The 19,250-nt window shown below is 42.2% G+C and overlaps 1 protein-coding gene across 6 annotated transcripts in view; it reads right to left on the minus strand.

Moving 5' to 3' along the window:
* Positions 1-2,130: 2,130 nt before the first annotated feature.
* cald1a (caldesmon 1a) overlaps positions 2,131-19,250 on the minus strand; it is a 52,509-nt gene continuing 35,389 nt past the window's right edge. For 3 of the 6 annotated variants that reach the window (XM_069709195.1, XM_069709191.1, XM_069709190.1), the window contains exons 4-16: positions 18,443-18,887; positions 18,320-18,352; positions 18,111-18,224; positions 16,574-16,686; positions 15,171-15,438; positions 12,646-12,783; positions 8,973-9,016; positions 8,667-8,742; positions 7,691-7,831; positions 7,410-7,505; positions 6,155-6,223; positions 4,520-4,556; positions 2,131-3,803 (exon numbers count right to left, since the gene is read on the minus strand). In XM_069709195.1, coding sequence (XP_069565296.1) covers positions 3,790-3,803; positions 4,520-4,556; positions 6,155-6,223; positions 7,410-7,505; positions 7,691-7,831; positions 8,667-8,742; positions 8,973-9,016; positions 12,646-12,783; positions 15,171-15,438; positions 16,574-16,686; positions 18,111-18,224; positions 18,320-18,352; positions 18,443-18,887 — 1,588 coding nt within the window. In that variant the 3' untranslated portion in view covers positions 2,131-3,789. Of the gene's footprint in view, positions 3,804-4,519; positions 4,557-5,803; positions 5,856-6,154; positions 6,224-7,409; positions 7,506-7,690; positions 7,832-8,666; positions 8,743-8,972; positions 9,017-12,645; positions 12,784-15,170; positions 15,439-16,573; positions 16,687-18,110; positions 18,225-18,319; positions 18,353-18,442; positions 18,888-19,250 lie in introns of all 6 variants that reach the window. The other 3 variants (XR_011311359.1, XM_069709192.1, XM_069709194.1) reach the window with 3 other exon arrangements.

Here is a 19,250-nt window from a genome sequence, read left to right on the forward strand (position 1 = left end):
TTTTAAACATATTCCTCAAACAAGTTCATTCCAGGTTTTTGGTAATAACAGATTTATTTTTGATATACACGTTGAATGGATGATACAATACAATCGGCTCCACATCCCCAGGTCCCCCCTTCACTCCTCCTGCCTGGCCGCGGTCCTGCTCTTTCTTTCCAAGTTGTGTTCACAGGGCCAGCTGCACTTTTCAGTCTCTATGTGCCATATTTACACCTTCTCTGTATACGGTTTCTGCCCCCAAATTCATGCCTCATGTTTAAATTCTGTTACAAATCTGAATCAAATTCAAACACTGTGGTGCCTGCGGAGGCCCTGTGCGGTTGTTAGTTGTGTCATCAGACTGAGCCGCTGACGTCACAAGGCGAATGTGAGGAAGAGCAAGTGACTGAGAAAGATAGAAAAGCAGAAAGAAAAAAAAAAAGAATACCATCTGGGTGAAGAAAACTAGTGCCTGGAAAAGCCAGAAAGAAACCCACAGCGTATGAGAGCTGTCACGGCTGGGGTATTTAATGTGTATTTGCTTTAATGAATGCGGTCAGTCCCTGTCTGGCTGAAACTGTGGAACAACACACAGTCTGACAGTGGCAGGAATGTTGCGGGTGCTGGTTTCGGCATTAGGCAGCATTAAGTAAAAGCCCAAAGCATGCTACCAACACGACTGTCTCAGGGGTGAGCTTAGCACCCTCTGCACCAGCATATGAACTGCTCAGATCAGAACGCATAAAAAAAAAAGGCCATCATAAAGTCTTTACGAGTCTACTTATCCAATGTCTGAGCCAGTTTAAATAAGCATTTCTGACTGCTTGAAGAACAGATAGTAATTTGATCATGTTGAGGGGTTGTCAAATAAAACAACAAAAACATTTTCATCAAAAACTGCCAATCTTCAGTGCACTTTCCAAACAAAAGCCAATGTCATTGAGTTTTTTTTTTTTTGCTGTCGTGCACCCTGAGGTCATGGTCATACCTCCTATATATCCTCTGAAGAAGAGATGAGGCTATCAGCAAGTACTGGCTTTATTCTTCCACATCCAGACAAAGCCAAGTTCAAGCATCCTCCCCAACCAAAATCTACACATAATAGTAAGTCATGTGACCACGTCTCTTCTGTAATTGGTGAAGACAGTCCGTTCTATTGTTGGAGGAAGAAAGACGAGTTATACACGGAGAGAAATGCTGCCTTCAAGTGCTCATCGTCATCATGGGGGGGCACGAGGACTTTTTCTCTGCAGTAGCTCAGGAGTTATTTAATTTTCAAATTAAATACACAAACCATAATACTAGCGGGCCTGGCAGTCTGCTCAGTGTGTCATTATCAACACAACAGATGAAGCATTACTGTAGTTTAAGCCGACAGGTCCGCAGTAGTTTACTTTGTCAACCTAGTTAGTTGTGGTATTTAACCTCCCCAACCCGCCGCAAACACACCAGTGGAAAGGAGGGAGGAACCTACTTAATGATGGATGTCACATCTGTCAGAGCAGCACAACGTGTCTGTTGCTGTGGTTCATGGCAAAACTCCTGCTCAGTCTCTCTTCTCAATTTGAGCTCAGACCATCCTCAGCATATTCATGTCCAGCACTCACATCACGTGTATAGAGTGGCAGTGGAGCTTTAACCCGAGTGCTGCAGCCGTTAAGGGTGAACTTGGTTTATGGAGGCCCTCCAGAGAAAAATGTCTGCAGGTGAAACAAAACGCAGTTAGTGGTCGTGGCACAGGCACTTGTTTGTGGTCGTCCCTCCTGACAATATCAGAAACCTCTCCATTTTTCAGCTGCGATCAATTTGAGCCAGTCAGCTGGCTACATTAGCCAAGTTCACTGTACACAACCCATGATGCCTCTCAGGAGACTCGCCGCTCGGATTTTATGTTGTAAATCAACAAGACTAATTATTTTCCAAAACTATCGTAAAAATGATAAGAACGATTTAAACATAGCCTGGATATTTGTAGTTTTCATGACGAAAGCCTTGATGTTACTTGGGTTGCTCAGACAAATTTTTTGCATCGGTATAAAACCTTTAAGCTGCCGCTTAAGACCTCTGCGGCTCATCATAATGTGCTACAGAAAGCCATTGTAGAACCACAGTGTAGTGTTGGGAGTTGGACAAGGAAATATAACGATGTGGAATACCTCAATGTCTTTATTGCTGTTGTTGAGTCAAGGGTACAATGTTGAAAACGTTCATCCTCTTGGAAACTGCCCACTTGTACAGTATGACATGGGGAGACAGAGTACAGATAGTGTGTTTTGCATAGGCTTAGCACTACACAACAACAACAAGTGTCTGGTTAAACATGGAAATAAAAGAATTTTAAGAAAACATAAAATGGACACACGGATATCACCACTGTATTAAAAAAAAACAACAACCCATAAATGTCACATTAAATCGCGCTTAAAAATATTTTGGTCGAGCTCCCCTGCTCTTTTCAGGAGCCGTGGAATGTGATTGTCAGACTGGAGCAGTAACTTTGTTCAATTTAATGCCCTGACAAATTGTTCATATCATCAAAGCTCCAAAACAACAAAAGGGAATGTGCTACTTAAGAACATATCAGAGAAAAATAAACATGAAAATCACAAGTCTCAAAATCACAGAGTTGCTATGAGGTTTTCATGTATTGTACCTCAGCTGTCGTAAATGTTGTTGTTGCAATCATAAGGCAGAAGATTTACATAGTGGTAAATATCCTTGTACTACTATCTTGCTATATGCTTAAGCACCCCGATTTTTTACTTTGTATGCCCTCAATTAGAAAAGTATTGCTGAGCATAAGAGTGTGCATAGAGGCAATACAAAAAAAGTTAAAGGTAGATTAAAAAAAGATAGTTCATTTGCCCAAATCCTACATGATAAAACCCACAGCTTTTAGGCAGCGATGGCACCATGTGCACCTGCTTTTAGGAGGAATGTCTGAAGATTTTAAAGTGATCGAACAGGTACAAAAGCGAGAAAGAACAGCTCGAAACAAAACACATTAAAACATAAATAAAAAAAATAACATAAAGGATAATAAAAGTCATAATGGCCTTCTGAATAGTCAACACTCCTGTCACCTTCAAAATTAACTGCCTGTTGGTGTTCTTGGATACAAAACAAAGCAAAAATACCTTTTGTTACGAGTATACAGATGTTATATATGATACAGTATGATAGGTCATATTCAAAACATCACATGTGCTAACATATATTACTCAGACCATTGCTGCACTATTGGTAAGACATAATAAAAGTGAAATCAGCTAAATTCTAGAAGTGCTTATAATTCTATCCTGAACAGGTGAATGTTGAATAAAATAGCAATGTGTGAAGCTTTTGCTTTAAATATAAATAAAAAAAGAGAGATGGAAAATAATCTGTACGAGGGAGAGAACTGATTTCACTCATCTCTTTGGAATGTGGAAACTTTTAACTCATCTACTCTGTCTCAGGCATGAGTACAAAAGATATATCTCAATTTAATTAGTTTTGTCTTCCTGGCAGGATTTTAAAAAGTAATTAGTAATTACAAATGTCCAAATTCACAGCATTTTTTTTTTTTTTTTTGAGTTTTTTTTTTGTAGAAAGCAAAAATCATTGTGCAAAGGCACTATACGTAGCAACCCCTTCAAAAGTATGCTGTTGCTGTTTTGGTACAGTGGTCAGACAGCGTCTCTCCTGTCCCGTCGCGTTCTTGGGGTCCCCTCTTGGGAGTGTGGTCATTATTTGGTTTTTAACAAAAAGTCAACGGAAGAGTCTTGGATTGTCGTGGTCCCCAGCTTCAGTGGCTCCTTCAAGACATTAGTGTCCCATACCTGGTGAAAGACATAAAAAGGCGTCCATCATTTGCTTTACTACAAGCGTGCAGACAGGTGAGGGTTCATGAGTCTGATCTTCTGACATAGAGAGTCAAGCCGGGCAGCAAACACCACAGTCAAATGTTGAAGTCATGTAGTCAAAAGGCAATTTAAAGGCAGCTTGATGCTGGCTCCAAAAAAACCTCTGAAGACCCTCAGCTCTTTTCAATTATTTAGATGTTGAACTTCTGTGCACATTGTTTTAACTCCAAGTGTAGCTCCCCGCTCGGTAGAAGAGACTCCTGGTTGTGCAAAATGAAAATGGTCTTTGTCCTTTCTTTGACTGTTTTAGCTTCCCTTTAAATTGAGCCTGTGCAATGCCAGCACATATAAACACATACAGTATTGCCACTGTCGTTGCAACTCATTTTCATCATTTCCATGTCTTTAATTCAAGTAAAGGATTAAACGTAACCTTGTGGATTGAGAAAATCCTGTTTTAAGGCTTATGAGACCAATTAGAAGAATGAAAAAAAATACGCTGTGGCCAAGCGAAGAACAAGGCAGCATTTAAGAGGTTGTAAAAAGTTGACATTCTGCAAACCACCAGTTCATTCAACAGCAGCAGTGTGTGTGCCCACATGACTGCCTACCCATTGGTGTGTTTTCCGACACAAAATTCCACAAGCGCTGCAGTTACAAGCTGCCACTTGTGGCTCCTCGTAAAGACTCACCATTGGCGACTGATTTGGTCTCCCCTCTGCCTGCCACCTGGAAGACATGGAAACAGGAAGGTAAAAAAGGCAGCAAAGACCCAAAACACACCGGAGACACTTCAGGTCTAACACTTCCACCAATGCAGTTTCTCAAACCCATCCAGTTCCCCCTCACCAGTCGTCACCCTGCTCATTCTGTCTTCCCTGACATTGCAAAATAGCATGGTTAACCAATGACAAGGGTCGCTAACCGCTACCTTTCCTGTCCAGGGCCCATTTTACGTCAGTGCAGACCACTGCCTGATGCCCTCCAGTCCCACTACTCACTGGCAGACCACAGCCTCCGGCCTGCACTGCAGCTGTTGGCTGCATCAACACCCCGCTACCAGGGTAGGAAGAAATGAAGAAGTTTATTGGAAAATACGTGGCTCGGTAGGACATCTTTGTCCTCTTTTTTTGGTTTCAAATTTCACTACAAATCAGCTCTGCAAACAGAGTTTTATTTAGGTATAGAAAGCGTACAAGTCAATTCATCCATGTCAGGGTCTGATCAGATGTGTTTGGAAATGTGAGGTGATAACAGTGATTCAACACTGTCAGAGTGCCACTGCAAAACCCGGCCCAGGCGTCTTCCTTGTAAAGAGTGCCGTAAACAGTTTCTCCATTAGGGCCATAAAAAGTTAAGTGAAGTTGGACTGAGAGCGGTGATTTGTGGTTGTCAGAAGAAAGAGCGGTGACGTGATGCAGGGCCTTTGTGAAAAGCGTTCAAGACTGCAGTTGGACAACATGGGTGCACTCTTAAAAGGTTTTTACGGCTCAGCTTTTATACTGAACTGTAATCTTCTAGATTTTGTTGAGTTGTCTTTTACAAGTTATGGGTGTTAATGGAGCCAATGGCGAAACCTTTCTTTAGACTGACTTTACAACGGCTTTCTTGACTTGACTTTGTGATTCTTATTTCACAGCGAAAATCTGGTTGACAAGTTTATTTCCAAATGCTGTGTGGGTATTTTTGGAAAGTAACTGATGTTTTTACACACTTAAAAAGCTTCTAAAATACCTCATGTGAAGGAGTTATAAAAGTGTATATCTTGGTGACACGTTCGTCAAATCGCCAATATGTCATTTTGGACTCAAACTCCGTTATCGGCTATTATCGTTGCAACTAAAAAACAAGCAGCGGTGTCCAACCACAGCAGAACAGAGTGCAGCTGTGCCAGAGAACAAACAGTGTGACAGCAGAGTGAGACGTCATTCTGTGATAAGAGCTTTGAGGAAACGTAGAACAATCATGTCTTTTACCTCTCCAGGCTTATTCCAGATTTAACGGTGAGGTCAACTAGCTATGAGAGTTCTTTAAAACAAAAACAAACACAAGTGATCGTCACTCCCATTGCTGCTTGGTTAAAATATTGTGAGATTATTCATTTAATACATATTTCTAATCAATTTCTTTAGAAAAACATTCTCGTGATTGACAAGAACTACAAACCAAGGAAGCTAATAAAACAAACCACATTGGTGTAGTTAAAAACCACATCTGGACAAACTCCAGGATGTGTAATTCTCGCTTAAAACTGGCACTCCGATCACCCCACAAATCTTTCTCCATGTTACTCGACACCGACCGGTCTGAAATGAAATAATAGCTACCTTGGTCGGAGAGGTGCCTTTATTTTCCCATAGACTCCTCTTATTGGTGACGTCAACAGGTTTGAGGTCCTGTCGGAGAGAGTCAGAAAACAAGAGGCAGAGACAAATCGTTCCGTCAGTGGCGCTCCGGGTGCTTGTCGGCCTATTTGAAAAGAGGCATCATTTGTTGGCAATGGCAGAGCACCTGAGATGCAGAAGGAAGGAATGGCAGAGGGGGACAGACACTATCGAGCAGAGTGTTTGTCTCGAGGAAGTGGAAAATAGCATCCTCACTATGAGCAAGAGTTTGAGACAGTCAATCAGAACACCAGGTAGAATTCCTGTTATAAAAACAATGGAGAGCAACATTTTCCTGTTTTTGAACTCTCTTGTCTTGTTGCTCGCTCTCCTTTGGAATTACTTGTGTTAAAAAGTTTCCCTTCATCTATTGCCTCTCCCTGCCTCTGTGGTACCTACTGTCATATAAACCGTAATCCACAACATAGAGAGAGCGCTGGCGTAAATATTTTGAGTAAAATGTAGGAACATTACACTGGCGCGAAACCGCGTGCAGGAACTGCTCTCAGTCTGCTTGGCAAAGATTACAATTACGCTTAAGATAAAATACTTGAGTGACAGCGTACACCAAACTGGTGCCAAGTCTGCTTCATCCACATGCACTGTGGACACAATGGATACTATACCGGCTGTAAGAGATGACTGTAGCAAGCTCAGATACACCACAGTTCACTTGTGCTTGTGGCCACCAGGTGGTGGCAGACGGATAATATCTCAACCTCGATAGGCTTCACTGCATCGTTTTAAAAATGATCATATAACATATCCTGTACGGGACCAAGCAGTAATTATGACATTGTAATAACACAGTGGTCTAAACTTCAGAAAACTACTCTTTACAATGAGGTGAAGCAGTTACAACTGACTACTGAATCTTATCCATAAAAGTGAACATTTGAAAGGATTTGAACCAATAAATGGCGCATTAGTGTGTCAGGTTAGGTGTTCTTATTATAAAAGTTTAAGAATAAAACACTTTGTGGGTGTGGTTTGAGCAAATTTGGCTGCCGGTGACCAAACAAACCACTAACATGACGCCACTCAAGATGTCCCTCACCACTATGCAGGTCAGTCAACACAGCTGCGTTTGCTGTGGTTCTGGGGTTTTTAAGCATCTCTCTGTGGGGCTCCAAGCTGTTCAGTGCTTGTCCTGCATTTCCTAGCAGCAGAGACAGGGGTTGCTACGGCGGCGACCTACCGCTGGCCTTCCTCCTGTATTCTTGCCGCTCTCCGGGGTTTTATTCAGCCAGTCGTTGATGCGGCCTGCCACGCCTGTCTTCATCACAGCTGCTTCCTGTTTGGACAGGGTCAAAGGTCAGCCAAGCATCGTTGTCATCGGCAACGGGGGCAGTGCAGGAAGTGCCAGTGAATTGGGCTCTTTCCTCTCTCGTCTCTCTCTCTCTCTCTGCTTCAGTCACAGAAGTTTTCAACTTTCTTATATCCTCCTCCACCTCATTTTTTTTTTTTTTTCTCTTTTACCTTGAATGGGCTTCCTCCACCTCCAGGTGAGCTGAACACGTTGCCTTTCTCCCACATGCTCTTAATGCTTCTTATGCTGTCAGTGACCATGGGCAGGTCCACCGCTCCGGAGCGAGGGGATCGAGACTCCTTGTTCTCTCTCTGCGGAGACAAACAGGGCGGGTTGAAACTAGTGACTGAGAGGGACGGCTGTTCTGATCAGATACTCAGATAACCGGTCCTCTTTTAAAAGCCCCACGTGAGCATGGGCTGGTAACAGCGACAAATTTATGCAAGCATCTTTGATATGTCCTCAAAGTGCACTGAAAAATATTACTGTGACGCTCTCCGGGTATTCAAATCAACAGATAAACATGTTGAGTGAGACTTTCAAAAGAATCAGTATGAGGGAGCGACACCACGCCAGGCAAACTCAGACGTGTTCCCAGTTTAGGAAACCTTCCAGACCCACGACGACCAACAAAATTGTATTTTTAGCACATCAGTCAAATTTGAAATGATTTCTTTTGTTACATTCAGTGTGACCTTAGTCCTGTTGTCTGGCTGTGATTGCACACTCGGTTAGTCCAAAAGTGCAAACACACTTTTCGAATGTACAAAGTTAGTTTGTTAAAGAAAGCCTGACAGAGAAACAGAGAAGCTGTTTCTCTGGATAAACTGCAGGCGTGTAGCATTTCTTCTTTCTCTCTCCAAGTATATTTGACATTTGCACATAAAAACGTGCTAAATGAAAATATGTAGAAGTATAAATAACAAACTCAAGTAAAAAGAACGTTCTCTTCGTGTATTGATGTTTTACTGCGAGACATATTTACTGCTCGTTATATTTTTGGTGTTAGATGTACTGCATAGCTGTGTTGCATTGTCCTATTGTGAGCGGTAAAAACGAATTCATTCATCCAACCTCATGCACCTCAGGTGTTTTTACCATTCTGCTCTGTCCAACATTTTGTTTCCCAGCTGATGCATTGCTAACCTGAGCAGCTGAGGTGTACTGCTCCAGCCTGTTGTCTATCTTGGACACCAGAGGAGAATGAGACGCCTTCACTGCGCTGCTGGGCAGAAGCAGGTAATTAACACACGGCACATGAAAAATGAGACCACTTTATATTATTTATATACATTATATACAATTTGGTCATTAGTTCCTAGACTGTAGACATTCAAGTGGGAATTAAAGCCTCAGCTCTGGACTATTCTTCCTATTCAGCAAAACGGGACTGCAGAAAAAGCTTTGTTAGTGTGACACAAAACGATTCAAATGATGAAGTTATACTTTTACCTTTTCTGTGCTGACTTGTTCAGAAACTCTGCTCTCTCTCCAATCTGCAGAAAAAGGTAAGAAAGGCAGTGAGTTATAAATCCCGCAGCCGCGTCCCGCTTGTGTATATATTACCGCAACACTTAAAAACGGATGTGGAATCCAGCCTTTCTGTTGATTTTTGTGCATCTGTCCCATCATTATTGTCAGTATGAACCCATTTCTAACTCAGGTTTATGAGCCAATATGTAGATGCACATGTCATTCTACATAATTACTGGGCCTTAATAATTCATAACCTAAATAGCAATTATGTGCTTAGGTTTCTTGCCAATAATCCTTTTTAAAGGTCAATTTGTTTAATTTTCTTGAAATATTCATTAAGCTAAATTCTCCTGAACAGCAACACACAATGTGACTGACTCTGTGTGCAAAATGCTCTTAAAAGACAGATATATATAAAAACAAAAAAACATAGCAAGATCTTTCCAATCTCTGCCTTTGGACTGTGGGAATCTCAGGATTGTTTATGAAATACGACAGAAAGGCTAAAAGGCAACACGTGCGTTCCTCAGATGCACACACGCACACGCACACGCACAAAAACCTTTAAACAGACAAAAGAAGAAACAGCAGAAAAAACTCTGCCCCTCTCTCTCTGAAAAAACGGTCTTCGCACTCGGCTGCTACCGAATGCGGGAGTTCCCAAAATACTCCCCGACAGGAAATTCCTCATTCTCAGGCGCGTTTTAAAGAGCTGTAGCCATCCGAACGCAGTTACAGTAATCCTGTTAACCCTAATTGCCTTCCTGCATATCCCTGCAGCCTGTCCTTCATTTCGTCCCGCTGTCCTTCTCTGCCAGAGAACTCTTGTGCTTTATCTATAGTACAGAGCCGGGTTATGCTGGTGTACTGCTGATAACATGAAGACGAGCTCCTGGGACTCTGTGTTCCACTGGGAGCTGATTTCTGATAGCCAGACACATTTTTTTTTTTAATGTTTTAGCGTATGAGCTACAAAATAGCAGCTGTCAAGCTAAAAACACATAACGGCGAAAGGAAATGAGGAAAAAAAACCCAACATGTTCTCGATGGCATGCATGTCATTTTGCAAAAAGGTTTTGAAAAAGGTTTTACAGAACCGAAAGGGTATGAAATTCACTCTTGCACATAAATGGAGCAGGAAATTGTGAAATTTATGTGACAAATTGAATAAAAAAACAGATCAATCTGCTGTTGGACAGTACAATAGCAACATAAAAAAGATTTCTGTCACTTTTTGTATATTCTTATGAGACAATTTTTTTTTAAATTCTGTGCTGCAAAAAAAACCCCATATACTTAAACTTTTTATAGCATTTTACCGTGTGTTAGTAGTGTTTTGATTTTTACATCCAGCAAGTTTACTGTTTTGGTTCTCTCAAGACAAACTTAGCAAGAAAGTGTTTCCCGCCCACGTACCATGCGTCACCAAAGCTTGTGAAAACAGTGGAGCATTTAGCAACTTAGGAGCCAAATACTTATCTTAAGAGCTGGTGGAGACCAAAAACTGAGCTAAAATAAGAAGGAATACTGAATTTACATTCACCAAATGTCTAGAAATACAATTTTAAATCAATGCTAATATGGTTATGTGTCTGTCAAAATTGGTCTATCAGAGATTTATTGATATCGGCCTATATGTTGGCCGATAATTAAAACTTTTGTTGAAAGATATAATGGAGAAAGAAGTGCTTACAATCTGTTCTATCTGAGTTTTGTTATAGTTATTTCGAATCATTCAATTCACAGTTAAATCTACTGATTCAGTGCTCTGATGTGGGGACTGAACTGTCAACCCCAGCTGTGTTTTTTTTTGCCACATAAAACTTCAGGTATAACACTGCAAATCAACACTTCATGCACAATTCTGTCTGCATGGAGTATGTGACAGACAAATACACACAAGGCTGTACCTACAGTGAACATGATGACAAAATAAAGCTGCGTCTGAGAGACGAGTGCAGCACGGGGGGAGATTTGCAGTTGAACGACAGTATTTACAAAACTGACCACAATCAAACAAAGCACTTGATTCTAGTACGATCAGAGACGCACTCAGTGTAAGAGCCAAACTTTGAGTGTAGGATATTAGAGCTAACTGTCACTAATTCGATTTTCTCCACTGCTGAAAATCCCCCTCGATTTTCAGTGTGGGAGTTGACTTTTGGCAACACGGCAAACTTTTATTCACATTTGAGTTAATTAAACGTTCCTTCACCGTGACAAACATCTATCTTCAGATAAGGAAGGGACGGGCACACAGTTGGATGATCACTTTTGTGTATTTCTTGCGAGAAGCAGGTCAACATATCAGCAGAATTTTTAAATAAAGTCAAAGAAGTTACAGAATTTTTTTTTTTTTTTTTTTCAGTTGCTGCCTTTTTCACTTCTCATTTTCTCACTTCATCGAGCCTCTTTGAATTTGGGAACACTCCTTCATCCCAGTCAGATAACACTTTATGCAGAGAGCTACGAGGGGTGAGAGGAGCAGATGCGGGTCATCTGGCACTTTATCTCTCCAAATACTTTGAATGTTTGGTTTAAGCTTTGCTGCACTGCCAGATGAGTGGGATTTGCATGTTTCGGAGAACTATTACAGTATATTGACTCTTCTGCTGATGACCCAAATACAGCAAAGAGGTAAAGTGCAGTTCAGTACGGTGTAAGTAGTAAGTGTTTTAAAGTTACAGTTGCTCTAAGCCTCGAACTGAATGATCTGTGTTTATGGCTTATCAATACATGTTTCCCCAGAACAGTGACAGTCATATTTATGTTTATTTATGACTCCGTGTCGCCATAGGTTAGCTTTTCACAACATGTCGGGCCGACAGGGATGCTTTTTGGAGAGTAGTGTTTTTACCAATCGGCAACCAACAGCGATGTCACCCATTGGTTTGTGATCTGCTGTTATGACCTTAATGTGCAGTTACAGGCTACATAAAAATGCACCATTCATGACATACTAGCAGGTTAACTGTGAAGCGTTCCTCCCCTGCGTGGGAACCTGTCAACAAATACTATAAAAGTTTCGGCGAATATTAGCAGCTCTCTCCTGCTCATTAATTGATTTGGAGAAGTTTATACTTCCCGCAAGCTCGATCTGAGTTTAACATTTTCTGCCCTTCAAAAGAAAAAATATAAAGTCTGACAATACAAACAGGTCCATGAGCTACTGTAAGCAGTTTAACAGGTTTAGTTTGAATGACAATCATCTTACGTTTTCCTTTATCATGCAGGACTTAAGACGAACAAGCTCTACACTTTATTTATGTTTTGAAATTGAATAAATAAGGGGTTTAACATTATATCATTTATTTAGCCATGAAGTGCATATTGAAGACAGCTTTTCAGATTCTCGTTTCCAAACAAAACAGCTAGAAACATTTAAAGACCAGCCAGTGAGAGATTTTTTTTTGAACTATCACACAAAGCAAATATTTGCCAAATTAGCTAGTTCGCCTCAGCTGGAAAAGATCTGCCAGCGACAGATGACTGTTCAGCCCACCGTCTCAACTCTGAGCGGTAAATCCGCCGCTATTCATTATTACAACTGCGTAATGTGCCGTGCAAGAATGGAAAGCTTCACAGGCATAAAAACTGAGGGACACGCAGCTCTTAGGGGATGGTGAGAGGTTAGAAGCGGTGGACTGACCTTCAGAGAGGAGCCTCGAGGACTGACACACTTGAAGAGTTTTTCCTCCCCGTCCATAGTGTCCTCCACCTTCTGTCTCTTCTCAGCTGCCTCTGCTCTTCTCCTTTCGATCTCCTCCTTCATCTTCCTCTTTTCCTCCTGAACAAAACAGAGGCGAGCCTCGTTAATTTCTTTTCTTTCACTTTGCAGCATCCCTTGTTGAACGTGTTTTTAATTAAAGCATTTGTAAGGTGGCGCTCTGTTCTTTGCCCGTCCAGCTGTGCCGGATATTGCTGCTCATGCTAACTGCACACTTTCCTTCTATTTACTCAAACAAACCACTGTTGCTGCTGGAAACCTGAAACACGCTTCCTGTGCACCGAGTAGGATTTTGTTTGGGAATAAACTTGCAAACAACCATGAGAACATACACAATCTGCCATGGATTAAGGTATGAAATAGCATATGTCACAACCGGTCAACAATCAGGAATGCAGCCGACCCAGACAATAGATATGTGCCACTTTCTAATTGACTTGACTTACAGGTTAGGGACAAATTAAATTACTCAGAGCAAATTCTTATTTACAGTGATCCCCCGCCCTAGGAAAAAACACTTTGTAAAGCCTGAGACGTGCAGACTGCGGACAGTTAAAAAAAACCCTGTATGAACCATTTATACTGTATTCAGAAGAGGGTTGGTGGTTGGCAGTATATCAGCCCTCTCCAGCAGACTTGTCTTGGTTAATTAGTCTCTCTGTATCTCTGGGCCATCTTTTAATTACAAACCAAAAGGCCTCATTAACATCACACAAGAGGAGAAGAACAGGGGCAGATAGCGAGAGACGGGCCGCCACATTCAGAGCCAAGATCAACAAAGACGACCAGTCAGGGTAATAGTGAGAAAGCGGGACCTCGGAGCGGGCGGCTGAAAGGGAAAACGAACGACATTGTGTGTTCGAGTACAGATGGGGACACGAAGCAAGGAGGGAGGGGGAGGGGGGGGGGGTTATCACGTTTGAGATACATAAGGATGAGGTTGTGGTGAGAAGAGGTAAAAGGAATGACAGTCTGCATGGGAGTTACAAGTGGGGAGACCAAACAGGTCGAGTCGTGATAACGGTGACGTATGGCGAGATAACGTCACAGCGCCGAGAGTGTGAGTCTGATGCATGAGTCTCAGCTCACACAGGTGCAAAAGGCAAACATCAACATCAACATGAAAGCCGTGAGGGGAAAAAAGGAAAAAAAGAAAGAGGAAGGACTTGTCAGGCTTGTGGAACTCAATGGGACTTAAATTAATTAGAAGAATAAACGAGACAACTGACCATAAAGTCAAACTGAAATTGAAATTAGTTTTTGTTTGGAAATCATCAGAGAGTATATAAACAAACAAACAAACGAGAGTGTCAATCATTTTGCTGCAGGGATAGTGCTCCCCATCATTCGTGCTCACTAAGAGACGTATTTTCTTGGTTCTTACTAATATTACAAAATAATTTAATTGGTGCAAAATCTGTGCGGCAGGGTGCTGAGAATTGTTCAATTCTATTCTTCATAGCAACTGTTTTTTTTGCCATTAGTCCCATCTAACATTTGCTTGTCCAGGTGTTACCAATGCTAACTAGAACCCTTCTTTTCTATAACAATAATAATAATGACAAACAAAGTACGGAGTGTTCAGGAACTTGAAAATATCAGGGGCTCAAATAACCCGAGTGACACGGACTCACTACTTCACCATCGACAGTTGGCCACGACAATCACTCGTGCATCTCACACACATTTGCAGAGAAAGATCACCTCGCTCTGTTCTGTGCAATTTAAAGATTTAAGATGTTTCTCAGCAGACAAAACAAGTGAGCGAACTACATCAGTCACAACAGCGGATAGAAGAACATTTCCTTGGAATTGAAATGCTTTCACCGATCATGGAAACAATGTGATCAATCTCATCAGACCGAGACAAGAAATGATCTAATTTGGTTTTAGTAACCTTCTCGGGAGATATCCCATTCATATACAAGATGAGATCAGCGGAGTTAGCCAAAGCCTTCCTGCTACAAAATACAACACATTTAGATTTGGCAACGTTTAGTACCAATTTCTTTATTTTTTAACCATTCAGTAATGTTTTGTAACTCAACACAGCAGCACAATGGATTCCCCACAATGTTCAATGTTGTGAGGGGACATACATTGGGAATTGCAAACAGTAGTTTACAATAACAAATGCTGTGTGTGTTAATAGAAAGAGTCTTATTAAAGCGTTTGTAGGCTACGTGGATACGGAGTATTACGGTCTGAGATGTGAGTCAGTCGGCCAGACGCCTGAAGCTCAGAAGCTGTTTCTAAAAGCACATTTATCCTCTTTGGAAAAAAAAAAAAGAGCATAGTTTATAATAATGCCGAATTTTAGTTTAATGGCTAAATTCAAAAAGAAAGTGGATCAAACAGAGAACAAAAAAAAAAAAGTCAGCATCAAACAGCATCCATTAGGTCAATCTAAAAAAAAAAAAAAAAAAAAAAAAAATTCTCCTCCCTACCTCCTCTCTGGCTTTCTTCTCCGCCTCCTCCTGCTTCTTTTGCCTCTCCTCCTCCTCCAGCACCTTCTTCCTCTCCTCCCTTTTCCTCTTCAGCTCCTCCAGCTCGGCCTCGGCCTCCTGTTGCTTCTGCCTCATTCTCTCGAACTCCTCGCTCTCTGCGTCGTCGCGGCGACGCTTCAGCTCCTCCAGCTTGCGCTCGGCCTCCAGGCGGGCCGCGTCATCCTGGTCGTCACCTGCGGACACCTCGGGGGAACGCACGCTGCCGCGGCTGCGACGGACACACAAACACGGATCAGGGTGTGAGGTTGCGCAGCAGGCAGGGAAATTCTTGACATTTGATCCAAACTGAATATTTAAACATACACTGAATTTGTCTCTTTCATGAACAAGCGAACACACAAAAACACACTTGTGCACATACAAACACCAACAATCACCTCTGCACAGATTATGTTACAGCTCATCTCAAGTTTCATGCCAGTGTTTCAAGCTGAGGACTCACTGTAGGTCAAACATTCAGCTGCGGCTGAATGCTAAAGAAAAAACAACTTGTTTGCTTAAAAATCTGATTCAGATTCGCCTTTCAATTATTTAGCAGAAGCCTCAGGCAACGTTTCCATGCTTTTAAACCAGCCTGAGCGACTAACAATAATTGTCACGAGTGTAACATCAATAAGTTCCTGTCCCTTATCAGAATACAATAAGAAAACACAATTGACAAATATGAAGAATTTTCCTCCATGATTTTTTAGAATAAGTAGCACGTTTGGTGTTCATTTTATGCTGTGTATCATCTTCTAATCGTAGGAATGTGCGTCTTCTGCTCCCTCTCTGGTTGTCAGGTAGCTCGATCTTTACGGCCGACCTCGGTGTCGAGAATATTAAATTGCTGCACTGTTTTTCCACAAGTGGTCAAGAGTAAAAAGGCAACGATATAACCTGCACATTGTCGTAGCAGCCCAGTATTAACTTCATAAAGCAGTAGGCTGGTATTTCTGAGTGATAATATTTTACAGCCAATTATTAGGGGGAATTGGAAACCCTGTCTGACACCTATCTCTGCCAATTTAACTTCAGAATAAAATCATCATGTCTTTTGCTCTAGGACTCTCATATCAGGCACAACACACTGGTGCATCCCTAGTAAAGAGGAGTAAATGTGTACAAAGATATGAAAGATATTACTTGAATTCTTCATATTTCATCAATACTGCACCGGCTAATCCCATTCAGGTCATTTGGGGGATTTCTTCAAGCACTAAATCTTAACTGGCAGCAAACTGGGACGTGAATCTGATGAATTCTGTTGACAAGTTGCTTGAATAATTCATGAGGCTATCCCCAGTTTGGCGTCAGAGGGAGAAGCAGACAGCGACTCGGCCTTTGCTGCCGCGACGGCGTACCTGAGGGTCCTCTCGGGTTTCCTGTGCTGTTTGGGAGCCGCCTCCTCGTGCAGCCCTCCGTTGTGCTTCCTCTGGTCCTCCCTCTCCTCCCCGGCCCCGCCCCTCTCATTCACCTGAAAGCCGCACACACAAAACAAACACGGTGAACAAAGACGTAATGGGTGGGGAGGCTGGAGGGAGGGAGGGAGGGAGGGGCCGATCGTATGACATGAAGGAAAGAGAACGAGAGCACACGCCTAACAGAATAGCACATGACATCACATCTTGCTGCGTCCACTTCAGAATTACTGCTGACGGAGGGATTATCCAACACAGGGATCCTGCTGACTGCTGTCCACCATTAACAACATCATTTAAGTTTGATATTGTTTAATTAGTATGCGTGTAGGTCCAATATGTGCATATGCAGTAAGGTTTCGAAGACCACATATTGTTAACCCTTGGCTCAGAAAGTACATTTGTCTTGTAGTTGAAGCCTGTCTTCAACAGAAAAACACCAAAATTATTACTGACAGCAGTGGGAAGTACCTTTCTCTCAACAGAATAAATGCCAACATGACGTGTCTGTGAACCCTGGTTTTTATACTAACTGTAACAAATGCATGTAGGACACGAGATTAATTAAAATTAGAAGCTTAGTTCATCAGGATCATCGGTTTGTGTCAGAAAAGACTCACGACACAAAAAAAAATGAAGGAGGGAAGTGTTATTTGTTAGCCTCAGCGTTCAGATGCTTGTTGGGACCTGAAACAGAATGAACGGGCTGAATAAGATTTGTGACTCATCAGATCGTTGATTATTGTGTTTTGTTTACCTGGCAACTTATTCTAGGTTCACTTTTTATTATTATTTTTTTTATAATACTATGGATCTAACATTTTTGACTGGTAGTACACATGACATGACGGCTTGTTGAGCTCTTAATACATTTAAAGCACTTATTCTTTTAAATGTCATTATGTTGCTCTGCTGCAGTGAGTCGTCGCAGTGGAGACAGCACAATGTGATGTGTTGTTGCTCTCGCAGCTAAGGTGGAAGACATGCAGGAAAAAAAACAAAAACAACAACACTGTGACCACTCTGTGGAGCGTAGCATTAACCTTATTAAAATCCAACCACACGGCTGCAACCACACCTCATAAAAAGTAGAGCTCAGTTACCACCAGGTGGCAAACGGTGCAAACCACGCTAGACGGACGCGAGGTGTCCGGGTAATTTCAGGGTCTGCCTCTTACATAAATCACACAGTCAACAAGACAGGCTTATTAAGAGTTTTTTTTTTTTTTTGGGGGGGGAGGGCTGTTTAGACTTGAAGGATTTCTGTTTATCTCATCAAGGACACATCAAGACACTGAGGTTACCCGGAGATTTTTCTGTGCTGTGCATCACACCTCTACTCAAATTCTTACCGCATATATGATACCTCATTATCCTCTGATTGCAGTATCTCAGATACCTCAAAGTCCTCTTCAGTGTCATTTCTTAGTAACATAGGCTCGCTCTGTGATGAATTATCTACATTATCATCCTCAGGTACCTCTTCAGCCTCCCCTGATGCTACTGCATCTTCCTCAGCCTCTGAATTTGGTGACCCAGCCTGATTTGAATGCTCACTGACTACCGAATGTGTTTCTTCTTCTTCAGCGAGGCTCTATGAAAAAGGAGTATAGCAGTTCTTTGAAGGAAAGATCAGTGATCGGCTCAAGGATGTGCATTACAAAAAAGTCAATAAATCGATGGCCATACCTTGTTGTTCATTTTAGGCTCTTCGACTGACTCCTACAGAAAACAAGCATCACATTTGAAGCGACTGTCAGTTACAAAAGTTTCATAACTGGACAAAATGAATAAACAACAATGAGGACTGACCTGTTCTCTCAAATAAGACCTTCTCGGTTTGTCCTCCTCCACTTCAACTTTCTGCTCCTCCTCTTCATCTATGCCCTCCTCTTCTTCTTCTTCCTCTTCTCCTCCTCTCTCAGGAGCAGCCTCTTCTTCCTCTCTCGGCTCCTTGTGCTCTTTCTCCTCCCTCCTTGAGCTGTTGGTCGCCGTCTTCTCCTCTTGGTCCTCGCTGTCACGGTAACGGCCCCTGCGGCAGGAGGAGGGCCTCTCCTCTTCTGCGTCGTTCTTCTCCGTGGCGATGCTGTCGTTGCCCTCGGTGGCGGTGGGGTCCAGCTGACTCTGTCTCTCCAGCGCCTCCCTCATCCGTCTCTGCCGTCTCTCCTCGCGTTTGGCCATGCGGTCCTGCAGGGATTGGTCATCGTCGTCCCCACCGCCTCCATAAGAGCTGCTCACAGACACCGTCTCTGTCACACTGGAAGGAGAAAAAGGAGACAAACATTTCACTGTGTTTTTTTTGTTTTGTTAATGAGGAGCGAGCGCTGAGGTCACAGCAGACGTCAGCTGTTAAGAAAACGTGGGCAGGAGAAGTGAATGCATAATATTGTCTCCAGTTACCACAGAGATGCCGTTGATTGAGGCCCACAACCCCTAACAGCAGCTGAGGTGCTCTGAAATTAAAGTTTCCAGAGAGTGGTTGCCATGGTTTTGTCAGCTTTTAACGCAAATATGTGGAGAATTCTGACCAATGGCGTCTTCGACAGGTCTTCACCAGAGCGATTCTTTCAAATAAACTCAAGTCAGGCCTTAATGTAAACGGAGTATCAGCAAATTTATC

Source organism: Brachyistius frenatus, unplaced genomic scaffold, assembly GCF_029030835.1.
Source record: "Brachyistius frenatus isolate BFR_SWC_R1_liver_20210118 unplaced genomic scaffold, ASM2903083v1 Contig_81, whole genome shotgun sequence".
NCBI classification, from domain to species: Eukaryota; Metazoa; Chordata; class Actinopteri; family Embiotocidae; genus Brachyistius; species Brachyistius frenatus.